Consider the following 24,064-nt stretch of genomic DNA (forward strand, 5'->3'; position numbering starts at 1 on the left):
GAAGGACGCTTTTGGCTCTTCCTTTTCATAAGTTGTAAATGAACTGCAAAGGAAAATCTTCGATTCCTTTTTTCTTGGCAAATGGGCTTCCCCTATGTGCGAAGAAGTGCGAAACAAAGCACGCGTTGAAAACGACTATATTTTACTCGTCCCTTCTTTTCCTTTTTAGTGAAAGTAAGGCACAGACTACTCTTGTTTCTTGTGGATATCGTGACAGGGACGAAAGATACTCAAATGAGTTGAAGCGAGAAAGAGAGTTTGTAGGTATGGCGGTCATGGGGGGTTCTGGAAGGAGTCCGATGAATGTGATATATATATATATATATTATTGTGTACATGTACCTTGNATGGGGGGTTCTGGAAGGAGTCCGATGAATGTGATATATATATATATATATATTATTGTGTACATGTACCTTGTATGGGAGTATTTTGAGGAATGATTGTTTATTTGTTGTCGTATAAAAGTTAAGGTAAACCGTTCAAAAAAAGTACTGAAGGCCTGAGGTAGGTGTCTTGCTTATTAATCGATATGAGAAAGGAGCCTTGTTTTATTCTTATCAGAAAATATCATTTTTTCACTTATTTTACTGTCTCTTTCTTTTTTGGGTATTTTGGCTTTGTTTTTGTATTACTATGAACCTGGACTTTTCTAAAACAACAGCAGCAATATTAACAATAAAACCAATGTGGAGTTGTGGCCATTGGCGGTGCAAACCCATTTTTTTTTTGCTTATCAATGAGATGATTTACTTTATACCTTTTGGAACATTTGGCCGCTTTTTTCTTTCTTTTTTAGCCGCTTTATTTAGTTACACAGAAGGTTATTTTGACCGAAGAAAATGACTATGAATTTTGGCAATATGACCCTTGGGGGTGCTGCGGCAACCTTTGGGGGTCAGTCGAACCCGATGTGCAATTATACCAGCCCTCTTGCCAAGAAGTTCGTGTATAAGGAGATGGGGAAGGTTTACTATCCCCTTCGGCGTCACGTTTTCCGTCTAAAGGTGCGTACTGCCGCTGAAATCCGTTTTAACGACATTGTTAAACGGTACATGAAGGACAAAATGAGCTTCAAGCGAGGGTGCTATGCGGCAACCATCACGAATACGGTGGAGCTGGATCACATGGGAAGTATTATTCCCAAGGACGAGTACGAGGTACGACGTCTTACAAGCTACATGACGAGCAAGAAGATGAGCAACGACTACAAAAAACACATCCAGGAGCTATGGACCCGTGTGCTTTTTGTTTGTGAGTCTACAAACCTTGTTGGCGTAACGGAGAATGCCATGCATCAGAACGCTCGTCCCGGTACCGATGAAGAATTTATGGCCCTTATTTGGTATTCCACATTTGCGAGCACTCTGTTTGCTTTTGTTATAACTCTCTGTATTTGGTGGTACAGGTACGGTCAGGCTCCACAATACGCCGAATTTAAGTAGTGATTAGCATCTAGAACGTAGTAGGAGGTTTGTGAACATTTGTGGGAGACTATGTCGGTTGGTGATATTTTTAAAATAGGGTCTTTAGTTAGTTGAGATAATTGGTATGATGCTCTATTACGGTTCCTTTTCTTGTAGCAGCCCATTTTAGCATTGAATCACAGTCTGCAGAACAAATGAAGAGACCTTTTGCACTCTTACACTTCTTATTAACGTGTACCATCTGCTTTCTCTCTCTCTCTCTCTCTCTCTCTCTCTCTTTCTATCTCTATTGCTAGAATTTGTTGTCTTTAGGTATTTGAAAAGTTTGCGTGCTTGTGTATTCTTCAAGTAGAAAGTGAATATGGAATTGGGGTCTTCGAAGAGTATTGCTCGCTTGGCTCTTTTCTCCACTGATTGCCTTGGGTATGGTCTATGATTTCCTTTTCTTCTCTCAGTATACGAATCAGCATGAACACCCTGTATGGAGGCAATGGCGTTATTTCATCTGTTTGGGAATGATCTGAGTGCGCCTGGGTCAGCTGGAGCTGGATGGATACAAAAAGAGGATTGGTATTGAATTCTAATTTGGCACTGATAGAAATTAAGCGAAAATAATTTATGATTGACACAGTGTTCGTTTGGAAGAGAAGAACAGCTTATTACACGGTTTAATGGCTTTTTGTCCACCAGGTAATTGTGTAAGTTGTCTTTCTGATCCTGACGTTAGATATTTACCTACAGAAAGAAAGAGCGGTCTAAGAAGCATGTACGTTATGAGATGCTTCAAAATTGAGTTTTCTTTTCCTTTTCTTTCTGTTTCTCTTTTGCATTTTTCTTTTTCTTGTGGGAACCTATGAAATAAATATCAAATGCCTTTTACTCTGGAAAAGAATATGATTCCTTCCGTTAACGATGGAAGACTTTAATGGACCATTCAAGATGGCTTACTTTAAAGTCTTCTATTCAAATATATACAGAATGATTTCGATAAGTGGTTTTATCATGGATTTAACCCAGTGGCCTCCCAAACTGGAGGTCCCCCTGGATAGAAACATTTTTTTTTGATTTTACGAATATGTGTTAGTAATTGTGCAGTGATTTATTGGTTTCATGCTCTACTCAGCAATACAACACACCACCGTTCTGCGATGTTTTCCCCAAGGCTTTGCTGGTATACCTCTGGGAAACCGGGTGGGGAGTATGGGTGGGGTTGCGGATATGGGGAAATGCCAACTCGCATTCTCAGGCGCGAGCTTCCTGACAGGCGAGGGCACAACCCAGCCGATCACCAAATGTTAACCTAACCAATGAGAAAAAAAAGCACACAACAACAACCTAACAACAGCTCAATACAACACAAAGTAAATCGGTTTACTTCCGTATTGGCGATAAGTGGCGGCAAACTTGCTCTGCGATAGTGGTCAGTAGGGTGAGGTTATCGATAGTGGTCGAGAACAGTTGATATGAACACCAACAAATTCTGCAACCGAAGACGTTTCTTCTTTTTGTAGTGCTTATGAAGAAAAAAAGTAATAAACCGATGGCCGCTATTTGATAGCCCATTGAGAGTGACTGAGAATTCTCGTTGCTTTTTTTGTTTTGCTGACAAACCGCGGTATTGTTCCCGTTTTTCTTTCTATCCAATATTGAGTGTTGTGGCTTCCCTATATTGCTTCTGCTTTTATGTGTTTCTTATTAAATAGGCCTTTTTAATGCTGACAAAACCGGTGTTGTTTTTTCACGATTGAGGTAACCTTTTGGTGTACATTTAAAGAATTTGCATTTTTACTTGAAAAAGTCTTGAGGTTGTACTGATAGCCTTTGGACTTTCTCAGATTCAATAAAAAAGGATTCTGCCGTCATAAAGCTTTTCTTTTTTTGTTTTGAAAGGGGATCCATCACGGTCGCCTATGATGGCCAATTCCACACTTCGATTGGCCAAAATTTTATGCCTTGTTTTTCGCTTCTAAGAGAAGAGGACCGCTTAATGATATCTTGGTATGGTTTCTCGCAGTGTCTTGTTGGGAAATCGTACTCTCGTGAATAAGTAGAGGATGTGACAAACCCAGTACTTGTTTGTGATGGCAGTAGCTGTTGTTTGTACCTTTTGCGTGAAGAAAAACTTTCTTAGTCTTTTTTTTTTTGGCGTATCGACGGCTCTTGTGACGTACGTAAAGTTCTCTGTCTTCTCTCTCTCTATGTGTGTGTGCATGGTGTTTTTACTTTTCGGGATTTCTACTGCTATGGCATTTATTCTTCTTATCTGGCCGCTTTCCTTTTTGAGGAAGTCTTTGTGGTGTTACTGACGGAAGAGGAACGATTATATACTGGTGGTGTAACCTTGGCTCCTTGAAATGTGGTTATTCTTTACCAGGAAGTTATTTGCTTTTCTTTTCCTTTTTTTGTAGGGTTGCACCACCTTTCTTTTCTTGTTACTGCTTTCACAATTGCCAACCGCATGTACTATTACTAGCTCTCTCTATTAATAAAAGGGCTGTACGAGATTCGTTATGCTCTGTTTTTCTATGTTTAACACCCATGCGTTGTGAGTGGTGGACATGTGAGTTGCGCTAATAAATATTGCTTTAGCCTTTTGCTTACACACTGCATTTTTCTTTCTTGCGATGGGTGATTGATTTTTGAGGATAGGAACGGGAAGAACAGACACACGGTTCATATTAACCGATTAAGCGATGGGCATTGGAGATCCACGTGACATTGCTATTGGTGCTGTTTTGCAATGCACGGAGGCGTTCACCCTCGGCATGCCGTTTGAAGTGTGGAAGACTCAGCAGATCTCCAGTCTCGCCAAAGGCAAATGGTCGAGTGCCGCGGAGGAGTTTAAGATTCTTGCACGAGGCGGATTGAGTCGTTTTTATCATGGAACCGGGGCAAAAATGATAGAGGCCGGATTAAAAGGTTCTATACTGCTTTTTGGTACCAATTTGACGTTGGAACTGGAACCTATGGTGGGCATTAATCCACAGAGTGCAGTGGGTGGCATGACGGCAGGATTCTGCGGCGGTGTTGCGCAGACAGTTGTGATGTCCCCAATGACCTATGTTGTGACATATAAGAACCGCCACCCGGAGCACCATTCGAAAAGTCTCTTCAGAGTATTGGGGGACGCGGGATTCCGAAAGGCATACGGATCGGCTCCAGCTATGGCGGGCCGACAGGGGACAAATTGGGCGCTGCGTTGGTTTTTTGCTGTTGCTTTCACAAACAAATACAAGGAAGTAACAGGACGAACCAAATTGAACGCAGCAGAAGAGGTCCTTTGCGGAATTGTTGGAGGTATTCTGGGGTGCGTGAATCAGCCCTTCGAGGTGATTCGTGTCCTTCAGCAGGCGCGGCAGGCAACTGGAGATGCCGGTGCAAACACAAGAAACTGTTCGGCGTTCGTTTATAAGACCTATGGATTAAGAGGGTTCTACGCAGGGTTGATACCAAGGATGGGGCTTTCCGCTTGGCAGACAATGTTCATGGTGACCTTTGCGGGAATGATCAAGGAGCGTCTTAATGCGATCAGCGGCACAGCTCCACCAGTGAAGAATTGATTATGGGGTGCGCTGCGCCTGGGAAATTAAAATTAAGGGGAGGGGAACTGGCAAGAAGAAAAATGACAGTGCATCTGCAAAAAAAAGAGTGGACGAATATGATGACATGAGAGGTGGAGGAGGTGGATCTGAACCGAAGAACAATAATAGAGAGTGAGGTGCCATTATCCATCATTCTGTCCGATGGGTTTTTTTTTCATATTATTGGGCTCCCCTCTTCTCAAGAATGAATATCTCTGCTCATTGTACACTGCCAAAGGTTGTGTTTGTTATTACTGTTTAGAGGAATGAAGGAAGCGTCGTCGTCTCTCTTGTTTTCAACCCTAAGCTGTTATTTAATATAAATTCTGCAAAAAAAAAAAAAGAAGCAATTACACAAGAGAGGGAGGGGAAAAGTAAAAAAAAAAGCCGTCGAGGGGAGTGCTCAGCACCAGCCTTTTTTAAAATTCCCGGTTCGCCAGTTCTTTTTCTGCTTATTTGTGTGTATGGCTCTCCTGTGGGACACCATTTGACTTCTTGCCTTTCTTTCGGTGTGCATCTGGGGCAAAGGACAGAGAATAGATAATATATATATATATATATAGAGAGAGAGAGAGAGAGAGAAAGAGAGAGAGATAGATAAAAAAACATATGAAGCCAAATGAAGTTAACCCACTAACGAGCTTCATCGGGGCAGAGGCTAGAATAGAAGATGTCATCCTCTCGTCTGCCACCTTCTCCCTGTGGGAGAGATTATACGGTGTTGCGACGGTGTCCCCGACCGCCGACAGGATAAGCCTGTACTGCCTACAACATCGACAATGTGATCAGCGGACTGGTGCTCCGGCTGACACACGAAACGAGAGCGTTTTTTCGCTCCGCCGTCCGCATGCCCCTGCGACCACTGTTGCTACCACCACTCATTCTGGTAATTCATCGTTGTTTACAGGCCGACAAGGGTTGACTTCGAGTTCACAGAATTACCTTTCTTCTTTCCCACGATCGGAATCGCCGCGTGTGACGCGCAGGGAAGCCGTTGACGGACGAACCAAGACAATCGCAGCCAAAATCCACGGAAAGGAAATAAAAGGCTCTTCTGGGCGACCAGATGAGATCGCCTGTTTAGACGAGGCCAAACGACAAAAACGACCTCGTGATGGGGACACATTTGTGCAAGGTGGTCGTCGCCTGTTTTCCTCTCCCCCACCACCACCACCACCACCACCACCACCTCCTCCTCCTCCTCCGCCCTTGTTTCCAACGTCGACATTGTTAACACTGGGAGGAGGTTTCTTGACGACCGATGACAGAGAATTCACATCACAGATGCCATACCAAACAATTGCTGAGGAGACAACCGTGCATTTTCACGTTGGGAATGACGAGGAAAGAAACACAGAGAACAGAGGATCGGGGTCAGACATTGCCCTTACCGATGTATGGCCGCGACACAGCCAAATGAGTGAAGTGCTGAATGTAGGTAACGATGCGTTTGATGATGATGATGATGATGATGTCAATGATTGCGGGAGTTCCGTTGCCAGACAGGGCACCGGGAGTGACCGTACTAGAAGTACTGCCCCACGTTATTCAATACCAGATCCGACACGGTTGACAGGCGCTCCAACATTCCAGCGGTCACGATGGGAAACATCAGTCGAGGCGCAGCGCCTTGCTGACGTGGAGGAAGCGTCTAACCTTTCTTTGAACGCCGAAAGAATGGGATCTCAAAGTGTGTTGAGACATGGGGGGGAAGATGGTAATGAAGATCGAGGGATCATTGTGGAAAATATTCCGATTCTCTCAGACAGTCAGCCGGAGATCTTTCCAGCGGATAGCTCGCCATTGTGTGACGGCGTGAGTGGCGTATCAATTTCCTCATCGCCTTGGAAGCCGTCACTTCAGGCCGCCAATAGTGGACCGCCGGCGGGGCGGCGCTCCGGCACACCGATCGCCAGTATGTCACCCCTTGTACAGCAGAATGCAGTCGAAGGGCCGACGAAGAAAACGCGGCGTTACTGTCCGCCGTCGTTTTCTTGCACCGGTGCGCCTGAAAGCGCTGGGGGAGCATCAGGGGGGTACAAAGCTTTGCTTCCTGCCCGAGTGAACAGAGGCGCTTCGTCTTCATTGTCAGGCCATCAAGCCGACGGCTTCGCGCCAAGCCCCGCGGCTGTTGCTGTACATAGCCCACACGACGACGATGATGATGACGACGACGGCACGCCGCTGGTGTCATTGCACAACTTTTCACCACCGCCACCGGCCACTGTGCCTGTTTTCAAGACACCGTCTACGCAACAAAGTCGCCTCCCTCTGCTTACTGTAGAGGAATATCCCTTCCCCATTCCTTCGTCTTCTTCACAGGATGGTGAAGATGGCGAGTGTGAGGCAAAAGAATATCCCGAGATTAATGTGACTACACCCAATTATGGTAGCGGTGACATCATCCGCTCTTCTTTTGAAGAGGGCGGGAAGGAGTTGTTGCCCCAGACATCACCACAGGAACTGGGAGCTGACAATTCCCCCAAAGAACAAGAGCAAGAACAGCAGGGCGGAACAAATCTGATCAAAGAGACAAATGAGACGCCGCTCTCTGTGTCTCCATCTCCATCCTACAAGGAATACGAGTGGGCTACCAAGGCTCAGGAAGCGTTGGAACAACAGCAGAAACGTTGCCATGCTCGCACACCATCTACTAACCCTCCTTCTCCACCACCTCCGCTGCAGGTCGGTGGGTTTGGACTTCCCCAGTTGCCCAGAGGCCGCCGCGCTGCCCACCTCGCTACGCTGGATGAAGAGGAAGGCAAACTCAGTTCAGAAATCCCCCATTCAGTCAAGAAGAAAAGCCACAGTCCACGTGCCTTGCCGGAAAGTGCTGCTCAGACCACAAAGATTTCAACTACACAACCTTCTAAAAAGAGTACTGCTTCTACTGGTCCGGCCACTCGGCGAGCAGCACCGAAAGAGGACCAAACGCCTGTTGTTTCAGAAGGCGCTTCCACAACAATGCGGTCGCGGCGTGCGGCAGTGTCGCCACCGCCCACGGCGGAATTTCCCCTTCCCCAGGCAATGACGACGAGTGGAAGTGGGGCAAAACAGAGTGCAAAGAAAAAGAAAAGAAGTCGGAAGTGAAGAATTTCAGGTGGGAAGGGAAAGGGAAAAAAAAAGAATTGTACGTTTTTTTGTTGAAGTACGTCTTTCGTTTGCGCAAGACTGCCACTCTTATTCACTTGTGACTTTCCAACAAGGGAACGTAACTGAGGGAAGAATAGAAGTGAGGGGGAAAAAGGTGACCCCCTGCTACAAAATGCCCGGCCTTCCATCTCTATCGGTGGAGGAGAAGGCCGCTCGGGATCGGCGGCTGCAAATGGAGCATGAAAGGTATGTCAACAGCATCGCCACGATGCGTTCTTTGCCACGTTTGCAGTCAACGATTGCCGGTGCCGGTGGAAAGACCAACGAACATGTCCGCCTCGCAGAGGAGCGGGAAACGGAGCGGCGTCAGCGCCACCAGGTCGAGGCTGACCGTCTTCTGGAAAGAACAGAGCGAGAAAGGGCGCATCAGGCCAAGGTTGAGGCGCTGAATGCTAGACAACAACGAAAGCGGGCCAAGGCGGCCAAAAAAAAGTCGAAGAAGGCGAGATTGCGATTGGAAGATGGAAAGGCGGAAGGCTCTTCCGTCCCGTCTGAAGACGAGGAAAGCGAGAATGGTGACGTAGGTGATGCGGCAGCTTCGGATGAAGGGAAAGCTGAAAAATAGTGAAGATCGGGGTCTTTGCTAACACCATTTTGACGAGAAATTGGGTGACACCAATGCTGCACTGCTGGGTCTACCGGGAGGCGGAATAATCTCCTTTGGATTACGTTTATCGTTGCCAACATTTTCTTTTGACCTCTCTTCGGCATCGTCCCGCGGATGATGGTGCCGTGCAGTCCTGCGTTATGCTGTAATGTGAAAATAGGAAGTGCTTTTGCTGCGTAGACCCCCCCCCCCCCCNGAACTTCCCTAAGGGTGTTCTGCCCGCTAAGGTCCTTACGAAGAAGAAAAAAAAAACAATAAACGTCTCACGATGAACGATGTAATCTACTACTGAAGGGCTGTTTATCCTTCAGCTGCGTTTATTCGAGCATGGTGATATGTGAGCGTTAGGAAGCGCGTTGGCGGTCTCCACAGCTGCTGTGGTGAGACCCAATTTTTTCCTTTTCCGGATGATACAGGTGGATTGAAATCTGGTAATGATCTTGCGTCGGCGACAAAGGAATGCGGATAAGCACGCATTCACCGTACATGAACTCGGCGCTGGAACATTCACGTGGCTGTTTCGCTCCCTCACCCCGCGGAAGGTTTGATGGGGTGAGAGCGTGTGTCTTGGCAGAAGCATCAACATATATATATATGTGTGTGTGTAATGCTGATTGGCAGATTTTGCGTCGATTATTTTGCTGTGCTTTGTGAAACTTCGATGTAGTAATAAATGTGCGGCGTTGCTCTGTAGTGATTGGCCCGTGCGGCGCATCTTTTTCTCTGTCGCCGTCTCCGCCCGTTATCTTGTGATGATGATGCCAATCGCCGTATCAGTTTCAACAAACAAGAATCCCCCAAAGGTGAATAAATACACTAAAGGTCAATGACTCCAAAACGGCAATTGGCGACAGTTTCGGGGGGCGCACGGTCGGCTGTTAAAAAGAGTGAAAGCACGGCCCCACCGTCACCTGTTCTTCCCCTCTGGCGTTTTCTCTCGCTGGAGCTGGTTATATGCCTCTTTTGCCACCTCATGTGCCTCGGGATTACGTTCTTTGCCCCGGGCCGGACACCTCTTGCTTCGCGAAGCGGTTGGTTGCAGCAGAGATACCGGAATTCTCCAAGAAAAGGTGTCGTGCGCGGGCCATTCGATGTTTTCCAGAACTACGAGAAGGCTGCGCCACCAGCGCCGATGACGCATCAGATCAACTCAGACGCTGTTCTCACGTTACTACTTGTGTTTACAGTAAATAGTTGTATCCTGGCTCTTATGCGGCGTATCGACGATGTCATGGCCGCCGAAGAGAAAAAACTTCAGAAGGCATCTGAAAAAGACACAATGGCGAAGAATGACGCGGAAGAATGCACCACCAATGTTGAAGGCACTTGGAAGGTGAAGTGCAACGAGCTTTTGAATAACGTCATGCTTTTCGGTTCGGCCGTTCTTAGCGTGGTCACTGGCATATGTGTGATTGGGCAGCCAGCAAACCAGGTGCGTGCGCTCGGCCCCGCCGCTGTATTGATATCGCTTGCAATCGACCTATGCGTGCTGCACGGACACGGCAAGGCGCGCGCGCTCCGGCATTACCTCAATCTTATCCAAGCTCTCGTTATTTGTGTGCTTGTTGGCCTTGTCGCAGAAGCAAATCTCTACTACAAGGAGTGAGGCACCGTAGTGAATAGATGAGAACAAGGATGAAACATAGAACTCTAGGCGAGTGGATGCAGGCATCCATTTTAAAGATTAATAGATAGTTTGCATTGAAATCTTGTGAAAAAAAACATGAATTGTGCTTTGAATTGCATCTCTTTTCTCTTCTTTTACGCTGGGTGCTGCGTCAGTAGATCATCTAACATCACAATAATATGCCTGGACCTGGACTTTGTCCTGACGGCTGGTTCCGTGAAGAAAATGACCAGTGGCCTGGGCAAGCGATGTCTTTTAAGGTGAACAAGGTTCTGTACGATGCCCCGACGCAGTTCCAGCACCTATCGGTCTTTGAAACCGACCCGAAGGGGCCGTGGGGCACTGTTATGACACTTGATGGTTGCATTCAGCTGACAGACTTTGATGAGTTTGTCTACCACGAAATGCTCGGCCACACTTCACTCTGCTCCCACCCCAACCCCGAGCGGGTGCTCATCATTGGTGGTGGAGATGGTGGTGTCATGCGGGAGGTGCTTCGACATGAGACTGTAAAGGAGTGCGAGCTTGTTGACATCGATGGGGATGTTATGAAGCTGAGTAAGCTTCATTTCCCGCAGATCTCTTGCGCTTTATCCAATCCACGAGCGACGGTCCGTGTGGCTGACGGCGCCGCATTTGTAAAACAGGCACCGGACAACACGTACGATGTTATCATCATCGACACTACTGACCCTGCGGGGCCCGCCTCTGATCTTTTCGGGGAGGCATTCTACCACAGCGTGCTGCGCATTCTGAAGCCGGGCGGTATATGCTGCAACCAAGGCGAGTCCATTTGGCTGGATCTCAAAATGATTGAGAATATGGCCGGGTTTATCAAGAACAAGGTTGGCTTTGCATCGGTGAAGTACGGTATGATCTACATACCCACTTACCCATGTGGCAGCATCGGTACCCTTGTGTGCAGCAAGGAGGCAGGTGTTGATGTAACGAAGCCACTGCGCCCCATTGAGAGAATGCCGTTTGCGAAGGACTTGAAGTACTACGACTCGGAGGTGCACAAGGCGGCCTTTGTGCTCCCACGTTTCGCGCAGCATCTTAACAGCTCCTAAAAAAAATAAAATTTTTATTTAATTGGCATTGCGATGCACTTTTCATTGTTTTGCCGGTGGAAAGTAAGGGTATAATTGACCGAGTGGAAGTGGGTATGCGCCTTCCCTTCCCTTTCCCCCTTTTTTAAAACACGGCTTGTCTTTGTCTCTATTGCTGTTACACTCTGTTCTCCATTTTGGAGGGTTTGTAGTGTGTTGAACATGCAGAAGTCGACATTGGTGCACACCGTGTGCTTGCATCGCGTTCGGCTTCAGAGCCCCAATGGAGACAGTTCCAGTAAGAGGGAGATCATGGCTCAGTGCGCGACTTTGGAGCCTGTAGTTGTTTTCACGGAGAACGACATCAGCAACAGCAGAAGCAGCAGTGGTGGGACTGAGAGAGAACGAAGTATCATTGAGCAGTGCGGTTCGCTCCGCTCGTTGCTTGGGTGGTTCTGCGGATCGTTCTTGGTGAGACGGGGTGAGGCGGCAGCGCAACGGTTTAAGGCCTACGTTAGACCGGACTTGGAGTTGGTAGGCAGTACCGCCCTCGTTGCGGAGGAGGGACTCTTTGTTCAAGTGCCGTCGCCTCAGTTTGCTGCTGAGTGCATGCACTCGGCGTCGAGGGGCCGTGCAATGGACGTAATTTACTACAATAGCCTGGGAAGTCGTTGGTGTCGGGAGAACGATGGTTTTGGCGAGATTAATGATGGAAGTAGTGCTCAACACGATGGCAACGACGAGGGCTATGTATACGGCTTCGCGCAGTTAGTCGGCGTGGGGCGCGCGACGGAAGGGTTGCTGCTAGCCGCCTTCTCCAGCGCCCCGTTGTTCAATGTGTTGCGTGCAGTGGTGTTGGAGGCCGTGCCACACGTTATGTGTGCCGCGAAGGAGGTGTTCAGCGACCGAGACATTGTGCACGATGAGGAGGAGCATCGGGCGATTGCTGCTGTGTACGCGAACGCCATGTCACCTCTGGCAGCCCTTGTGGATACTCGCGAGGACACCTGCAGTTCTCTCGCAGGCAGACAGATCACTCTGCGCTTCCCGCGGAAGAGTGTCTCCATCCTACGCCCGGATGACTTGCACCGCCCATTCATTAACGTCCCGCTGTCGATTTTATTGCTAAGTTTTTCATATGACGCGCTCCGTGTCATTCATTCCCTCCTGTTGCAAGAAAAACGGGTTGTGTTTATTGGGGCGACGCCGCAGCACGCCTCTGCGTGTGTCGTGAGTGTGCAAGCGATGCTTGTGCCCTTCCTTTGGACACTTCCAATCGTACCATACTTGCCACCCGAAGTATGCGACGTGCTTGAGGCAGTCGGGGACTCCGGTTTCCTTGTGGGATCGACGGCCGACATTGTGCCACGCCTCATGCTGCACGGTGGCCTCTCCGACAGTCCGCAGCGTGGGGGTGCGTGGTCGATGGAGGACGAAAAATGCCGCATTTGGTTTGCGGACAGCCGCACGGGTGTGGTCGGCGTTTCTCCTCGTGACACCGACAGGTTCCCCTTTACAGTGCTCGATCTGATGCCACCGAGTGAGAAAGTGAAGGAGGCGGTGAAGCGGGCTGTCTCGAAGGAACAGCGGCATATGTTCCGCGTGGGGCTGGCCTCAGCAGCGGCTCAGGCGACTGGCAGTTTTCCCTCGTGCCCATCCACCCTAACGCCGTGCCCAACAACAGTGATTGTAGAGGAAGTGCACGGAGCCTTTCTTGAGTATAACGTTCACCGCCTCGTTGGGAACTACCGGAAGGGAATGCTTCCTGCCTGCACCAGCAGCAGTGGCAGCGGGGCCAATGTCTCACGTTTACACGGAGGTTCTGCAATTACTATTGACTATACACGCTTTCTACCAGGCAACCTCGACAATAATGTAATCCTCGCGCGGTGCATAGCGGGGACACGTATGTATCGTCACTGGGAGGACGCGGTCCTCTCCCTCGAAACAATTGGCTTGTTGCGTTCTCTTCTTGGGGAGTTTCTGCGCAGTCGTGCCCGTTCACAGCAACGTGGCTCCAATTCATCGTCACTGGAAGAGAAGGATTCGCTTGTAATGCATTACTACATTTCTCACCCACGTATGATCGGGATGTTGTGCCATCTATACATCCGCAGTGCGCGGCGCTTCCCCGAGCTGTACACTGATCTGCAAGGCAGTGGCATAATGCGACTGAGTGAGGGAACTGGCATATCATACGCTGGAGGTTGCGATCTCAAGACTCCCACCTCCGCTGGTGGTGTGGGTAACAGCAGTAGTAGCAGTAACGGAAAGGGGCTGATGCGCACCCTTTTCTCCAAGGCGACAAAAGCGGTGAAGAACAGTCTCGCTACACATTACCACCGAATCCCTGTGCAGGCGTTCGTGCAGGCCTACGGCAGCTTTGCCAACCAAACAGATTATGGAAAGGAGGCCAATAAACCCGAGACGTTGAACAAGGAGTTTAAGAACAGTGCTTCTGTCGCCGCCACCCTTGTACCAGTTAAACAGCAGGATCAAGCGATGACGCCGCCAACGCCGAGCAACTTTTCTGTATGCGAAGCCGAAGACGATCTGTACGGAGCGTGTTCAACCCTGGCTGACGAAATGGAGGAGGGCGATGCCCCGCGCCGTCTCGCGACGAGTGTTGACGAGAAGACACCTTCCGTTTTGTGCCGGCGGCTGCCCTTGGACATAATCCATCAATTTGGGCGCTACCATTTGCTCCTGGACCCCAGGAAACACTCTGTTTACTCAACAGGAAGGCGTAGTGAAACGACGCAGGAGTTATCGAGACAACAGATGGAGACGTTTGTGGAGTTTGGACCACTGTTGGCTTCTGAGTCGAGGATCTGGGCGGCTATTAATGCCAAACAGTGTGCTCTTCTCAGCGTTCCACCATCGTTGACGGAGCACAAGAAACATCAACAGCCACTACAACCACAGCAACTGTATCAAACTTGCCCTCCTGGTTTGGTTGGCAGCATGACCAATGTTTGTGATATTCCATTTGAAGCACAGCCCCTCCCCTTTTCAATGGATCTTGTTACGAGTGCGCCGGTGCTTCCGCCGCCTGCTGATGGATTTCGCCCTCTTGAAACGACAGAGTTTGCTTCGGATGTTTTGCGTAGCAAATCTGCGGTAAGGAACTGCCAAAACTCTGCTGGTGGTGATGTCATGAATGACCTGTTTGCTTTTGCGGAACCGCAGTCTGAATCCACTGTGGCCGGCACAAATATTCCGAAGCAACTGGAAGACTTCTTTCAGTAGTGAATGAAGTTCACAAGGATATGCTTTCTGGTGTCGGTAGTCGGATTCAGTGTACCAAAAAATCGTTTCCCCCTTGTATGGGTGCTTATAAGCGCATATAGTTGCTTCCTATTCCCTTTGCTTCTGCCAAAACAAACACTATAAACCTTCTTCATGGGTGTTTCTTCTGCTTCATTATTTTTCATTTGTTGTTGCCGTATGTACGTCAGGCCCCGTTGCACACTCAGCTTGGGGAGGGAGGAATGATGGAGGGGAAGGATAACATGCCTCCACCAGCGCCACTGGCTGTGAAAGAGGCACCAACACCAACACCACCACCACCGGCTGCAGGACGGTCCTATATTTTGCCGTCTCTCTTGTGGGAGGACAAACAGCTTGTGGGCCGTGCTGCCCCTGATATTTCTTCTGCGGTGGCAATGAGTGCTGCCACGTTGAGTGGGCCTTGTTCCCCGGCTGAGCCTGGGAAAGTCGCGGCTGTCGGTAACGACGACACGGGTGGTATGACAATCTTTCCAGTGTGTGCTGATGGAAAGTATGGACAACGACATCCCTTCCAAGAGCAGGTGAATGCTCGCTCTTCTTCCAGTGAGGGTGAAGATGACGTGAGGAGGAATCACAGTGACAATATTCCCAATAGTCCTGCAGTCGTAGGTGAGAATTTACTTCGGCTTCTGCAGCATTTGCCTGATTCTGGGGATGGGGCTCCGTGTCGCACATGTGTGTCTTCTGGGGCAGGTGTAGTCGAAGACGATGGGTGCGATATCGAACTTGTCAAAAATGGTGAAGAAGAATCTCTGGATGACCTGTTCATGTACCTGTTGTCAGTGCTTGAGCAAGTTGTGGAGGACTTCTTGTCCCGCTCTTTGCATCGGGAATGGAAGGCGAGGGGGCCTGGCAAAGGGTCGACCCAATTATCTCCGGCGAAGGAGGCGGCGCAACTCTGGTCGTTGGCGTGGTGCCAAGCGGATCACCGCGATAAAGAGGCATGGCTTGCGTGGAAATCTGCCATTTATCGTTCTTGGCGCCGCACCAAACGGGAGTGTGATTCGCGCGAGCGCAGTGAGGCACTGAATATCGCCCTCTTTCAGCTGGATCCTTCCAGCACCATCTCGGCTAGATACACAATGAATGCGTCTCGCCACAAAGCGGAACAGTCCCAGGCTGAGCGGCATAGGGCGCTGAGAAAACTCCATGCACTTGTATACCGTGTGCTGTGTACGTGTCCTGCGCTTCTCCTTGACGAGCACACACAACAACTGGCTGCGACGACTAGTCTCAACTTGGACGCCGTGTGCCAGTGGATACGTGCGCCGACAGACGATGACGACGATAAAGGTGATGTCGCCGCTTACATCCGTGGGCTTTGCCGTTGCGAAGAGGATCCGGCATGTAGCGCCGACTTCACAAATATAGAGGAATTGGAAGGTTTATTCGCTTCTGCAAGACGTGCACTGCTCGGCCGGTTTGATGCGGGAGAAAAGCCACCGTCCTCGCTTATGGTGGCGCCGCTGTCCTCTCCACTGCCGCAACCCTTTGCGGTAGTCCATACGCCGGGCAGCCCAGAGCCCCGCTTCACGACTCCCACTACTCAACTTCTGCCCGCGTCTGTGCCGCGGTACGTTGATCCCACTATGATGGAACCTCGGTCCTTAGGCGTCACCGCATCGAGTTGGTCACCGAGCGCGCGCGCGCCCGATTCGGCGAGGAAGCGTGCGTCGATGAGTTCTGTCGTGCTGCCTGATGACGCCATGGCATTCCTCTTATCTTCTGCTCGTGTCGGCCACGATACCCCAAAGTTAGGACGAGTCGGCCGAACTAATGTGTGCAGTCTGGCGCGGCAGCAGGAAGAATTGAAGGATACCAGCATCGTGTTGTCACCACAGGAACGGAACGCGGATTCGGCACGACCAGTTAGGTACTTGCCTTCTGCGTTGAGAACTCCAAGGTCGGTGTCGTCGAGGTAGTAAACCTATTCTGCGTGTTTCTGTGTATGCTCACACAGTTTCTGTATCGTTGTCATCCGTGACGTTGATATCTGTTAACATTGTGGATAGCCTCGTTTGCTCGCTGTTTATGTGTGTATGGGTGCGTGTGTATGTGCGTGTATGTATAGCTATCTCTCATTTTTCCCTATTGTTGGTGTCGTTTTTTTAATTTATTCCAATGCATGAGGGGGGCTTCCCTTTTAGTGTAGGTGCGAGGTGGGTGAAGGGTGACGAATTTCATTATTTGCTCTCGGTCACTGCACCATTCCTCTGTGTGGGTGAGGCGAAGTTGCCGAAGGGTAGTTGTTGCGTGTAGGGTGGGCGTGGCTGCATCATGGCCACACAGACTTCGTCTTCGTTGATGCTGCCCGCGCGATCACCACCGGCGATGCATGAGCCACTTGTGCCGTCCATCAACTTCGCTATGGTCTGTCCCGGTGTGTACCGCTCAGGGTACCCGACGCGGAAAAATTACCGCTTCATTCGCGCATTGCGGCTCCGCACCATCCTCTACTTGTGCCCCGAGGAATACGCCGAGAGCAACGTGAAGTTCTGTGAGGAGAACGGCATCAATATTCTGCGGTTTTCGACAGAGGGAAATAAGGAACCCTTCATGGATATTTCGGAACCACTGATGCACCGGATCCTCAGCGCCCTCATCGACACCCGAACGCACCCTGTTCTTATCCACTGTAATAAGGGCAAGCACCGGACCGGTACAGTCGTGGCGTGCCTGCGTTTGCTACAGGGATGGTCGCTGGTGTCTATTTTTCAGGAGTACTGTGGCTTCGCTGGCGACAAGGCACGTATGGGGGATCAGCAGTATGTAGAGCTCTATAATCCAATCGTGCGTCTAACACCGCCATATGTGGCGGAGTGGGTGTGCATTACACCGACTGTCACCGAGGTGCGCAGCGAAGAAGAACTACTGGAGGCAGAGGCGCGGCAGCTTGGATGGAGCCTTGTGGCACCACCCCCGCCGCTAACGAAGCTGACGGCACAGCACCACGTCGAGGGGAAAGCGACGGAGCACGCTACCAACAACACTGCAAAACTCGCGACAAAATCGTCTGCTACGACGACGACTACTACTACTACTACTTCTTCTGCTGCAGCTACTGCTACTGCCGCCGCTGCGGCGATGCCTGTGACGCCTCACGTACCCACGGCGACATCCCGTCGAGGTGTTGGTGGTGGGCACAGCGACAGCAGCGGTGCTATTGGCGCGTCAAGGGTGAAGGACACCGCTGCAAGTGTGCGGAGGGATACTGGAGGTGATGGGAAGAAGAACCAAAAGTGAAGCTGCTTCACGGTTCAGCAGTGCAGTAGAAAGACATGTTTCTGTTTGTTTGGTGTGTGGTGGCCCATGCAACGTTTATCATGTTTCTCCATCGAAAAGAACAGGGAATTAGGGTGAGTGAAACGAAGGGTCTGATCGTCTTGTTGACTTGGACCTGTGACGTGCAGTGCACTTCACGTGTACCCTTTTGGATTCTTATTCCCTCTGTGTGTGTGTGTGTGCTGAGGGGTGGAATGGTGAATACATCCCCATGTGTGGCACATGCTTCCGAAACGGAGAAGCGTTACAGCCGTCACCACCACTACCACCAGCTTCGCCTTCTTTCTGTTCAGCTGCCGGTGAATAGATGCGGGAGACGGAAATGACAGTGGTGCCCTCTTCCCCCACGTGTCTTTTTGCATTATTTCTAATCTTTACCTCCCAACGTTCTTTCTGTTTCTGACCCTTTGTTTTTGTTTTGGCAGGCAAAGGCTTACCACGTTTGTCCAGCGGAAAGGGAGAATGCCTCTGCGCCTCTTTGTCGCTCGACTGCAATGGGTTCTGTTTCAGCGCGAAAACCACCGGAGGAAATAGGTGGATTAGAATGACGCTGCATAGTGCCTTTCCTGATCCGTGGTGTCTTGTCCCGTTTCTGCAGCACCGACGCCGCAGTTGTTTGCCGCCGCTGCTCCTCTTGTCTTCTATGGTGCTAACCTGATCGGCTACAGAGTTTCTTGTAGTTGCGAAAACCGCTTCTGCTTCCTTTCGCGAGAGAGAGAGCATGTGCTGGTTGTCGGTGCACCTGCACTCATACGTAGTCTCGGCGAAATGGAGAGCAAAAAATGCCCTTTTTTTTCATCTCGCCTAGCCACTACATAAGTGGGAAAAATTCTGTCGAGGACGGCTACAATTCTGATAGCTTTGATGTGAGTAATAGCGCGCTGGGGCAGAGCTCGCACGTTATGGGGGCGACTGTTTCAGAGAGCCTGGGGCTGTTGAGTTCTTAGTCAGTGAGGGGAAGTGTGGAGCTTCCATGATTGTTGGCTTTAGGGAGGTTTCATCTGGTGTCTTTGTTTGAGGGTATATATAATTGTCTGAAAAAGCGCATGGACGGTGCCGTTCAGCTTCTAGACCCCCTTGCCCTCGTGTCGCGCTCTTCCGAAAATGCAAGTTTGCATTTGAAGTGCTACAAGTGGTTTTCACCTCGTCTCGGTTGTGTCTGTGCCACTGGTGTTGGTGGTGGACCTGAAGATCTTCGACGAGAGACTCCTGGGGACCGATTCGGCTCGTGTGTTCCCTCTGCACGGTTGTGCGAGGCGGCTTCCGGACGCCGAGAAGCTCACGGAGACGTGCTGGCGACTGACAGCAACAAAAGAGGTTGCGAAGTCTGCAGATCCGGACAGCTGCCGCGCCTTCCTTGGTGAGTACACAAAGCTTTAGAGCGCATGCGCGTGTGAAGGGTGGGCTCTTGGCGGACGTCTACTCAAATGCGATGTTGCCGTTTTCCTTTCTGTTTCCCTCTCATTTACTCCCGCATCCTTGTTTCCCTGTTTTGCCTGATATCGGTCGCTATTGTGGTAATTTTTTTCTGTCGTGCACTGTGTCTCCGCTCTTTATTGCTTCCCCACTGCGCGGGACACTGTGTCTTCCCCCCGCATCTCTCAAAGCGTAGAATTGGCGCATCAGATACAACGCAACGGGGGAAGAAGGAAGGAAGAGGGGGACCCTCGCATTCAAGAGTACCATTCAATAAAGTGTGTTTTTTTCTTTACCGAGTGCCAAGCGTGCCAACGCACACACACACACACACACACACACGCACGCACATACACCATTATTGAACTAGAAAGGGGAAAAGAAGAGAAAATCCTGAAGGGAAAACGAGGTGAATAAAGAGGCCACGCAAAAATGCCATCTTTGCTGCGCACTAACTATGCGCTCATGATGTTCTACGTGCGGGAAAAGCTGTGGCGCCACGCGGAGCTAGTTTGCACTGACACTATCAAGTCAACGGACAGTTGGCTTTTTCGTGTGTGGCGCGCGCTTTGCTACGATCAGCAGGGCCAACCGAACGAGGCGTTACGCGAGTACAAGGCGGCAGAGCAGCGGCGCGACACCGCCGTCCCCGCGCTGATGGGCATCTTGCTCATCTACCGGAGGAACAAAGACGCGGAGGGTCTTGCCGCAGTAGAACGGGAACTCGCCGACACCCGCCGCGCCGAGGATGTGGACGGGTGGGTGCAGGCTGCTGCACTCGCATGGGCTGCCGGTGATGTGAGCGGCGCCCGCGACATCTTGCTGCGGTTCCAGGATGGCTACGACGAGCACCGCGACGAGTGCACGAACCTCGCGACGGTACGGGCGTGGGTGGACCTCAGCACCGGCCGCGGCGCGTTCCTCGAAAAGTGCGGTGCCCTCTTCCGCAAAGTCATGGAGGCGGAAGAACAAGACGGGCAGATGAACCTTGACGCCACAATGGGCCGAGTCGCGTTCTTTGAGCGCAAGTACCAGTTCTACCCCGCGCAACAGCTGCTAAACAAACTTGTCGTCAGCTACCCGAACTTCACGCCGGCCCTCATTGTCAAGGCGCGGCACCTCATGAAAGCGGAGGATTGGGACCAGTGCTGGGAGACAACAAAGCGCATCCTCGCCAAGGATAAGACGAACATAGAAGCTTTGGCGCTCAATACGCTGTTCCTGCTGGTAAAGGACGCCCGCTACGAAGCTGCTGCAGGGCAGCTGCCACGTCTTCTTGAAGCCCTGCAAGAGAAGGAGCCAAAAAACGCTCAACTCTTCTTTGAGTACGCACAATGCTTCTCACGCCTTGGCGGCACACACCTCACGCTGCTGGGTGTCACGATGCAGTTTGCAGAGGCCGCCCACCGCATGGCCCCGCAGAAGGGTGACTACCTCGCCGAGGTCGGTTACCAGCAGATGCTTCGTGGCGAGTACAAGGCGGCCATCGCGACCTTCAAGAAAGCTTCTTCAGCGTCAGACAGCAGCATGACCCCGCTCTTGGGCCTCATCCGCTGCCTCATTCTCACTGGCAGCCTCGACGAGGCGGCGCAGCAGATAGAGTTCCCAAATGAAATCCAAGCGTCTAATCAGCGCAATGCAGAGTTAAGTCTTCTTAACGCTATACTGCAGTGGCGGCGTCAGAGGAATCAGGCCAAGACTCTTCTATACCTTGACCAAGCGGCCGAGGCCATTAAGCACGATGTGGCCGCGCACCCGACTGGCATGGAATTGTACATCAGACTCAATCCACCGTTGATGTTGGATGTGGCAAAGGAGTATATGCAGCACTGCCGTACAGAGCCACCAGACCCGACACTGCACAAGGCGGACCCAGTGGCGGAGAAGTGCAAGCGGCACCTTGAGCTGCTGCTTCGCCACTTTCCCGGTTGCCTAGAAGCTCAACTTTATATCTCCAAGATATATTTTGTTGCTGGTGACCTCAATAAGGCACAGACGATGATCACGACAAGCATTCGTCATGAGCACACATTACCAGAGGCGTTTCTCCTTTCTGCACAGATTTGCCAGTATGTTGGTAATATACAACTGGCCAACCAGGCGTTAGAACAGGCGCTGACGCTTGACTTTGAAGTGAAGGATCAACCACAGTACAACTTGCTTAATGGTATTGTACTTGGGATGATGAACAAGCACCAACAAGCACTAGAGGCATTACAGTTGGCATTAAAGCTCACCAAGGATAAGTTGCGGGTCACCAGCAAAGGTCGCCCCTTACAGCTTTTAAGTGCACAAGAACACGTGAGCCTGTACCTACAGCTGGCGCAGACACATCTCAAGTTGCACGATGCAGAGGAGGCGCGTGCGACAATTGCAGAAGCGACCGCTCTTTTCAAAGACACGACACAAGCGGGACGTGTGTCGATTGCGAGTGCGATGATTGCCGCCCGTACCGATGTGGATAAGGCCATTGAGATACTTAAGCATGTGCCGCCACGCAGTGAGTTCTTCATCGCCGCCAAAATACGCATGGCCAACCTCTATCTCGCACACCGGCAGAATCGTCGCATGTACGCCGACTGCTTTGAGCAGCTTGTGGAAGAGGTGCCGACGCCGCAAAGCTATCTTGAGCTGGGTGAAGCGTACACCAACATCCAGGAGCCGGAGAAGGCTATTGCCGCCTACGAGAAGGCCAAGGCGATGGACCCAAATAACGGCGAGCTGGCTGTGCGCATCGGCCGCGCTCTTGTGTCGACGCATGACTACCAGCGCGCCATCCGCTACTATCGTGACGCCGTCGCGGCGGACGGCACGAAGTTCGCCGTGCGCGCCGATCTCGCGACACTGTACTGGCACCTCGGTGCTGCAGACCGCGCTATAGCGGCGCTGGCGGAGGCGCCGGCATACCAGAGCGAGCCAGACACTGCGGAGGGAATTGAGCGTGCCATTGAGCGCGTCAACTGCGCGCTGCTCATGTGCAAGATTCACCGCGGCTACCAGAAGCCGGAACTCGCGGCGGAGGCGCTGCTTCGGGCGCGCGGATTTCAGGAGCATGTGCTGCACCACATGATGCGCAACGAGACGCGCGAGACACTGTACCAGCAGAAGATGGTTGCAGCAACGATTGCCCTTGAGCTTGGCAACTACTACGCTTCGGTTGGCGACGTGCAACGGGCGAAGGAGTGCTACCAAGAGGCACGTGGGTACGACGAGACTAGCGAGGCGGTGTTGCTGGCGACGGCGCGGCTGCTTCTCAATAGCGGCGATGTCAACGCGTGCGAAGAGCAGTGCAACGCCGTCCTCCGCATCAACCCGTCGTGCGAAGAGGCTGTAGTGATCCTTGCTGACCTTATGATCCGTCGCCATCGCTTCGACGATGCGGCACATCACTTCAGTCAGCTGCTGGAAAGAACTCCGGACAACTATGACGCACTGGTGCAGTACGTGCGCCTGCTGCGTCACGCTGGGCGGCTTAACGACGCCGACAAGGCTTTGGAGCGGGCAGAGAGTCTTGTGCCATCTGGCCAGCGCCCGCCCCCTGGCCTCAGCTTCTCGCGCGGGTTGTACCATCGCTACTGCCATGAAAACACAGAGGCGCTACGCGCATTTAATGCCGCTCGGCTACCAGCAGACGATACGCCATGGAGCGTTCCAGCTCTGGTGAACATGATTGAGATGTACCTCGTTCCGACAAATGAGGAGATATGGGTTGACACACAACTTCGGGAAGACGACAAGAGTGAGAACATCAAGATCGCTGAGCGGCTCTTGCTACAGATGCCACAGGGTGAGACACGGGACATCCTGCAGGGGTACTGCTGGTTGGCGAGCAAGAAGCGACCTTTGGTGGAGCGTGCAGTGAAGGAGTTTATACGCATCTGCGCTTCTACTGAGGTGGTGGAGCCGCAAAAAAAGCAGCCGGTCACCAAGGAGGAGAATACGGAAGAAGGTGAAAAAAAGGATGAAGATGATAAGCTGCTGAATGACATGGAAAATTCATCTGTGCCTTATTTAGGTAAAATGAATGTGCCTGCCCATGTCGGGCTCGCCATCGCTTACTACATCGATGGCCTAGAGAAGAAGGCGGCCGCGGAGCTAAAGTCAATTGTTCTGCTGCCGTTTGATCCCGACACGAGCGACGCTGTGCACCGCGCCCGCCTACTTAGTGCCTATATGGACATCCGCAAGAAAGACTTAAAAATGGCAAAGTTAATGTTGCAAAAGTCTATAGAGGTGAACAAGAGCTGCGCCCAGACATGGCTTATGCTGGGTTCTGTTCATGAGACGGAGAAAAACTACCCCGAAGCTGCCAACTGCTACGAAAATGCGTGGAACCTCGCAAAGGAGCGCGACCCTTCCGTTGGATACAAGCTGGCGTTCCACCAGATGAAGTCGAGGAAACTGGTGCCAGCGATCGACGTCTGCCGAAAAGTGCTGGAAGCACACCCCAATTATCCCAAGATAAATGAGGTGGTGGACGTGTGCCGCAGTCTGCTTCGGCCTTGATGGTGAGTTTGCGTGGGTGTGTGCATACGTTTTTTTTTCTTCGGGGGGTGTAGAGAACGGCGCGAGGGCCGAGGGCAGCATGTCTGGCATGTATACTAAGAACTGAGGAGGCGTGAGGGGATAGT

The 24,064-nt window shown here is 51.0% G+C and overlaps 11 protein-coding genes across 11 annotated transcripts; all 11 read left to right on the forward strand.

Annotated features, from left to right (window-relative positions):
• Positions 1-842: 842 nt before the first annotated feature.
• DQ04_01971000 (hypothetical protein) lies at positions 843-1,445 on the forward strand (the record flags this gene model as incomplete). The annotated part of the gene is made up of 1 exon (XM_009311356.1): positions 843-1,445. The coding sequence occupies one exon, from the start codon at positions 843-845 to the stop codon at positions 1,443-1,445; it is 603 nt and encodes a 200-aa protein (XP_009309631.1).
• A 2,675-nt stretch (positions 1,446-4,120) lies between these two features.
• Positions 4,121-4,987, forward strand: DQ04_01971010 (putative mitochondrial carrier protein; the record flags this gene model as incomplete). The annotated part of the gene is made up of 1 exon (XM_009311357.1): positions 4,121-4,987. One exon carries the CDS (start codon positions 4,121-4,123, stop codon positions 4,985-4,987), a length of 867 nt encoding a protein of 288 aa, XP_009309632.1.
• A 1,437-nt stretch (positions 4,988-6,424) lies between these two features.
• Positions 6,425-8,098, forward strand: DQ04_01971020 (hypothetical protein; the record flags this gene model as incomplete). Its single annotated transcript, XM_009311358.1, has 1 exon — positions 6,425-8,098. One exon carries the CDS (start codon positions 6,425-6,427, stop codon positions 8,096-8,098), a length of 1,674 nt encoding a protein of 557 aa, XP_009309633.1.
• A 175-nt stretch (positions 8,099-8,273) lies between these two features.
• Positions 8,274-8,726, forward strand: DQ04_01971030 (hypothetical protein; the record flags this gene model as incomplete). The annotated part of the gene is made up of 1 exon (XM_009311359.1): positions 8,274-8,726. The coding sequence occupies one exon, from the start codon at positions 8,274-8,276 to the stop codon at positions 8,724-8,726; it is 453 nt and encodes a 150-aa protein (XP_009309634.1).
• Positions 8,727-9,594: 868 nt separating this feature from the next.
• Positions 9,595-10,374, forward strand: DQ04_01971040 (hypothetical protein; the record flags this gene model as incomplete). Its single annotated transcript, XM_009311360.1, has 1 exon — positions 9,595-10,374. One exon carries the CDS (start codon positions 9,595-9,597, stop codon positions 10,372-10,374), a length of 780 nt encoding a protein of 259 aa, XP_009309635.1.
• Positions 10,375-10,574: 200 nt separating this feature from the next.
• Positions 10,575-11,465, forward strand: DQ04_01971050 (putative spermidine synthase; the record flags this gene model as incomplete). Its single annotated transcript, XM_009311361.1, has 1 exon — positions 10,575-11,465. One exon carries the CDS (start codon positions 10,575-10,577, stop codon positions 11,463-11,465), a length of 891 nt encoding a protein of 296 aa, XP_009309636.1.
• A 201-nt stretch (positions 11,466-11,666) lies between these two features.
• DQ04_01971060 (hypothetical protein) lies at positions 11,667-14,693 on the forward strand (the record flags this gene model as incomplete). The annotated part of the gene is made up of 1 exon (XM_009311362.1): positions 11,667-14,693. The coding sequence occupies one exon, from the start codon at positions 11,667-11,669 to the stop codon at positions 14,691-14,693; it is 3,027 nt and encodes a 1,008-aa protein (XP_009309637.1).
• A 242-nt stretch (positions 14,694-14,935) lies between these two features.
• DQ04_01971070 (hypothetical protein) lies at positions 14,936-16,657 on the forward strand (the record flags this gene model as incomplete). The annotated part of the gene is made up of 1 exon (XM_009311363.1): positions 14,936-16,657. One exon carries the CDS (start codon positions 14,936-14,938, stop codon positions 16,655-16,657), a length of 1,722 nt encoding a protein of 573 aa, XP_009309638.1.
• Positions 16,658-17,012: 355 nt separating this feature from the next.
• Positions 17,013-17,978, forward strand: DQ04_01971080 (tyrosine phosphatase; the record flags this gene model as incomplete). The annotated part of the gene is made up of 1 exon (XM_009311364.1): positions 17,013-17,978. One exon carries the CDS (start codon positions 17,013-17,015, stop codon positions 17,976-17,978), a length of 966 nt encoding a protein of 321 aa, XP_009309639.1.
• A 1,085-nt stretch (positions 17,979-19,063) lies between these two features.
• Positions 19,064-19,381, forward strand: DQ04_01971090 (hypothetical protein; the record flags this gene model as incomplete). The annotated part of the gene is made up of 1 exon (XM_009311365.1): positions 19,064-19,381. One exon carries the CDS (start codon positions 19,064-19,066, stop codon positions 19,379-19,381), a length of 318 nt encoding a protein of 105 aa, XP_009309640.1.
• Positions 19,382-19,865: 484 nt separating this feature from the next.
• DQ04_01971100 (tetratricopeptide repeat protein, predicted) lies at positions 19,866-23,939 on the forward strand (the record flags this gene model as incomplete). Its single annotated transcript, XM_009311366.1, has 1 exon — positions 19,866-23,939. The coding sequence occupies one exon, from the start codon at positions 19,866-19,868 to the stop codon at positions 23,937-23,939; it is 4,074 nt and encodes a 1,357-aa protein (XP_009309641.1).
• Positions 23,940-24,064: the final 125 nt, after the last annotated feature.

Source organism: Trypanosoma grayi, assembly GCF_000691245.1.
Source record: "Trypanosoma grayi strain ANR4 Tgr_197_V1, whole genome shotgun sequence".
NCBI classification, from domain to species: Eukaryota; Euglenozoa; class Kinetoplastea; order Trypanosomatida; family Trypanosomatidae; genus Trypanosoma; species Trypanosoma grayi.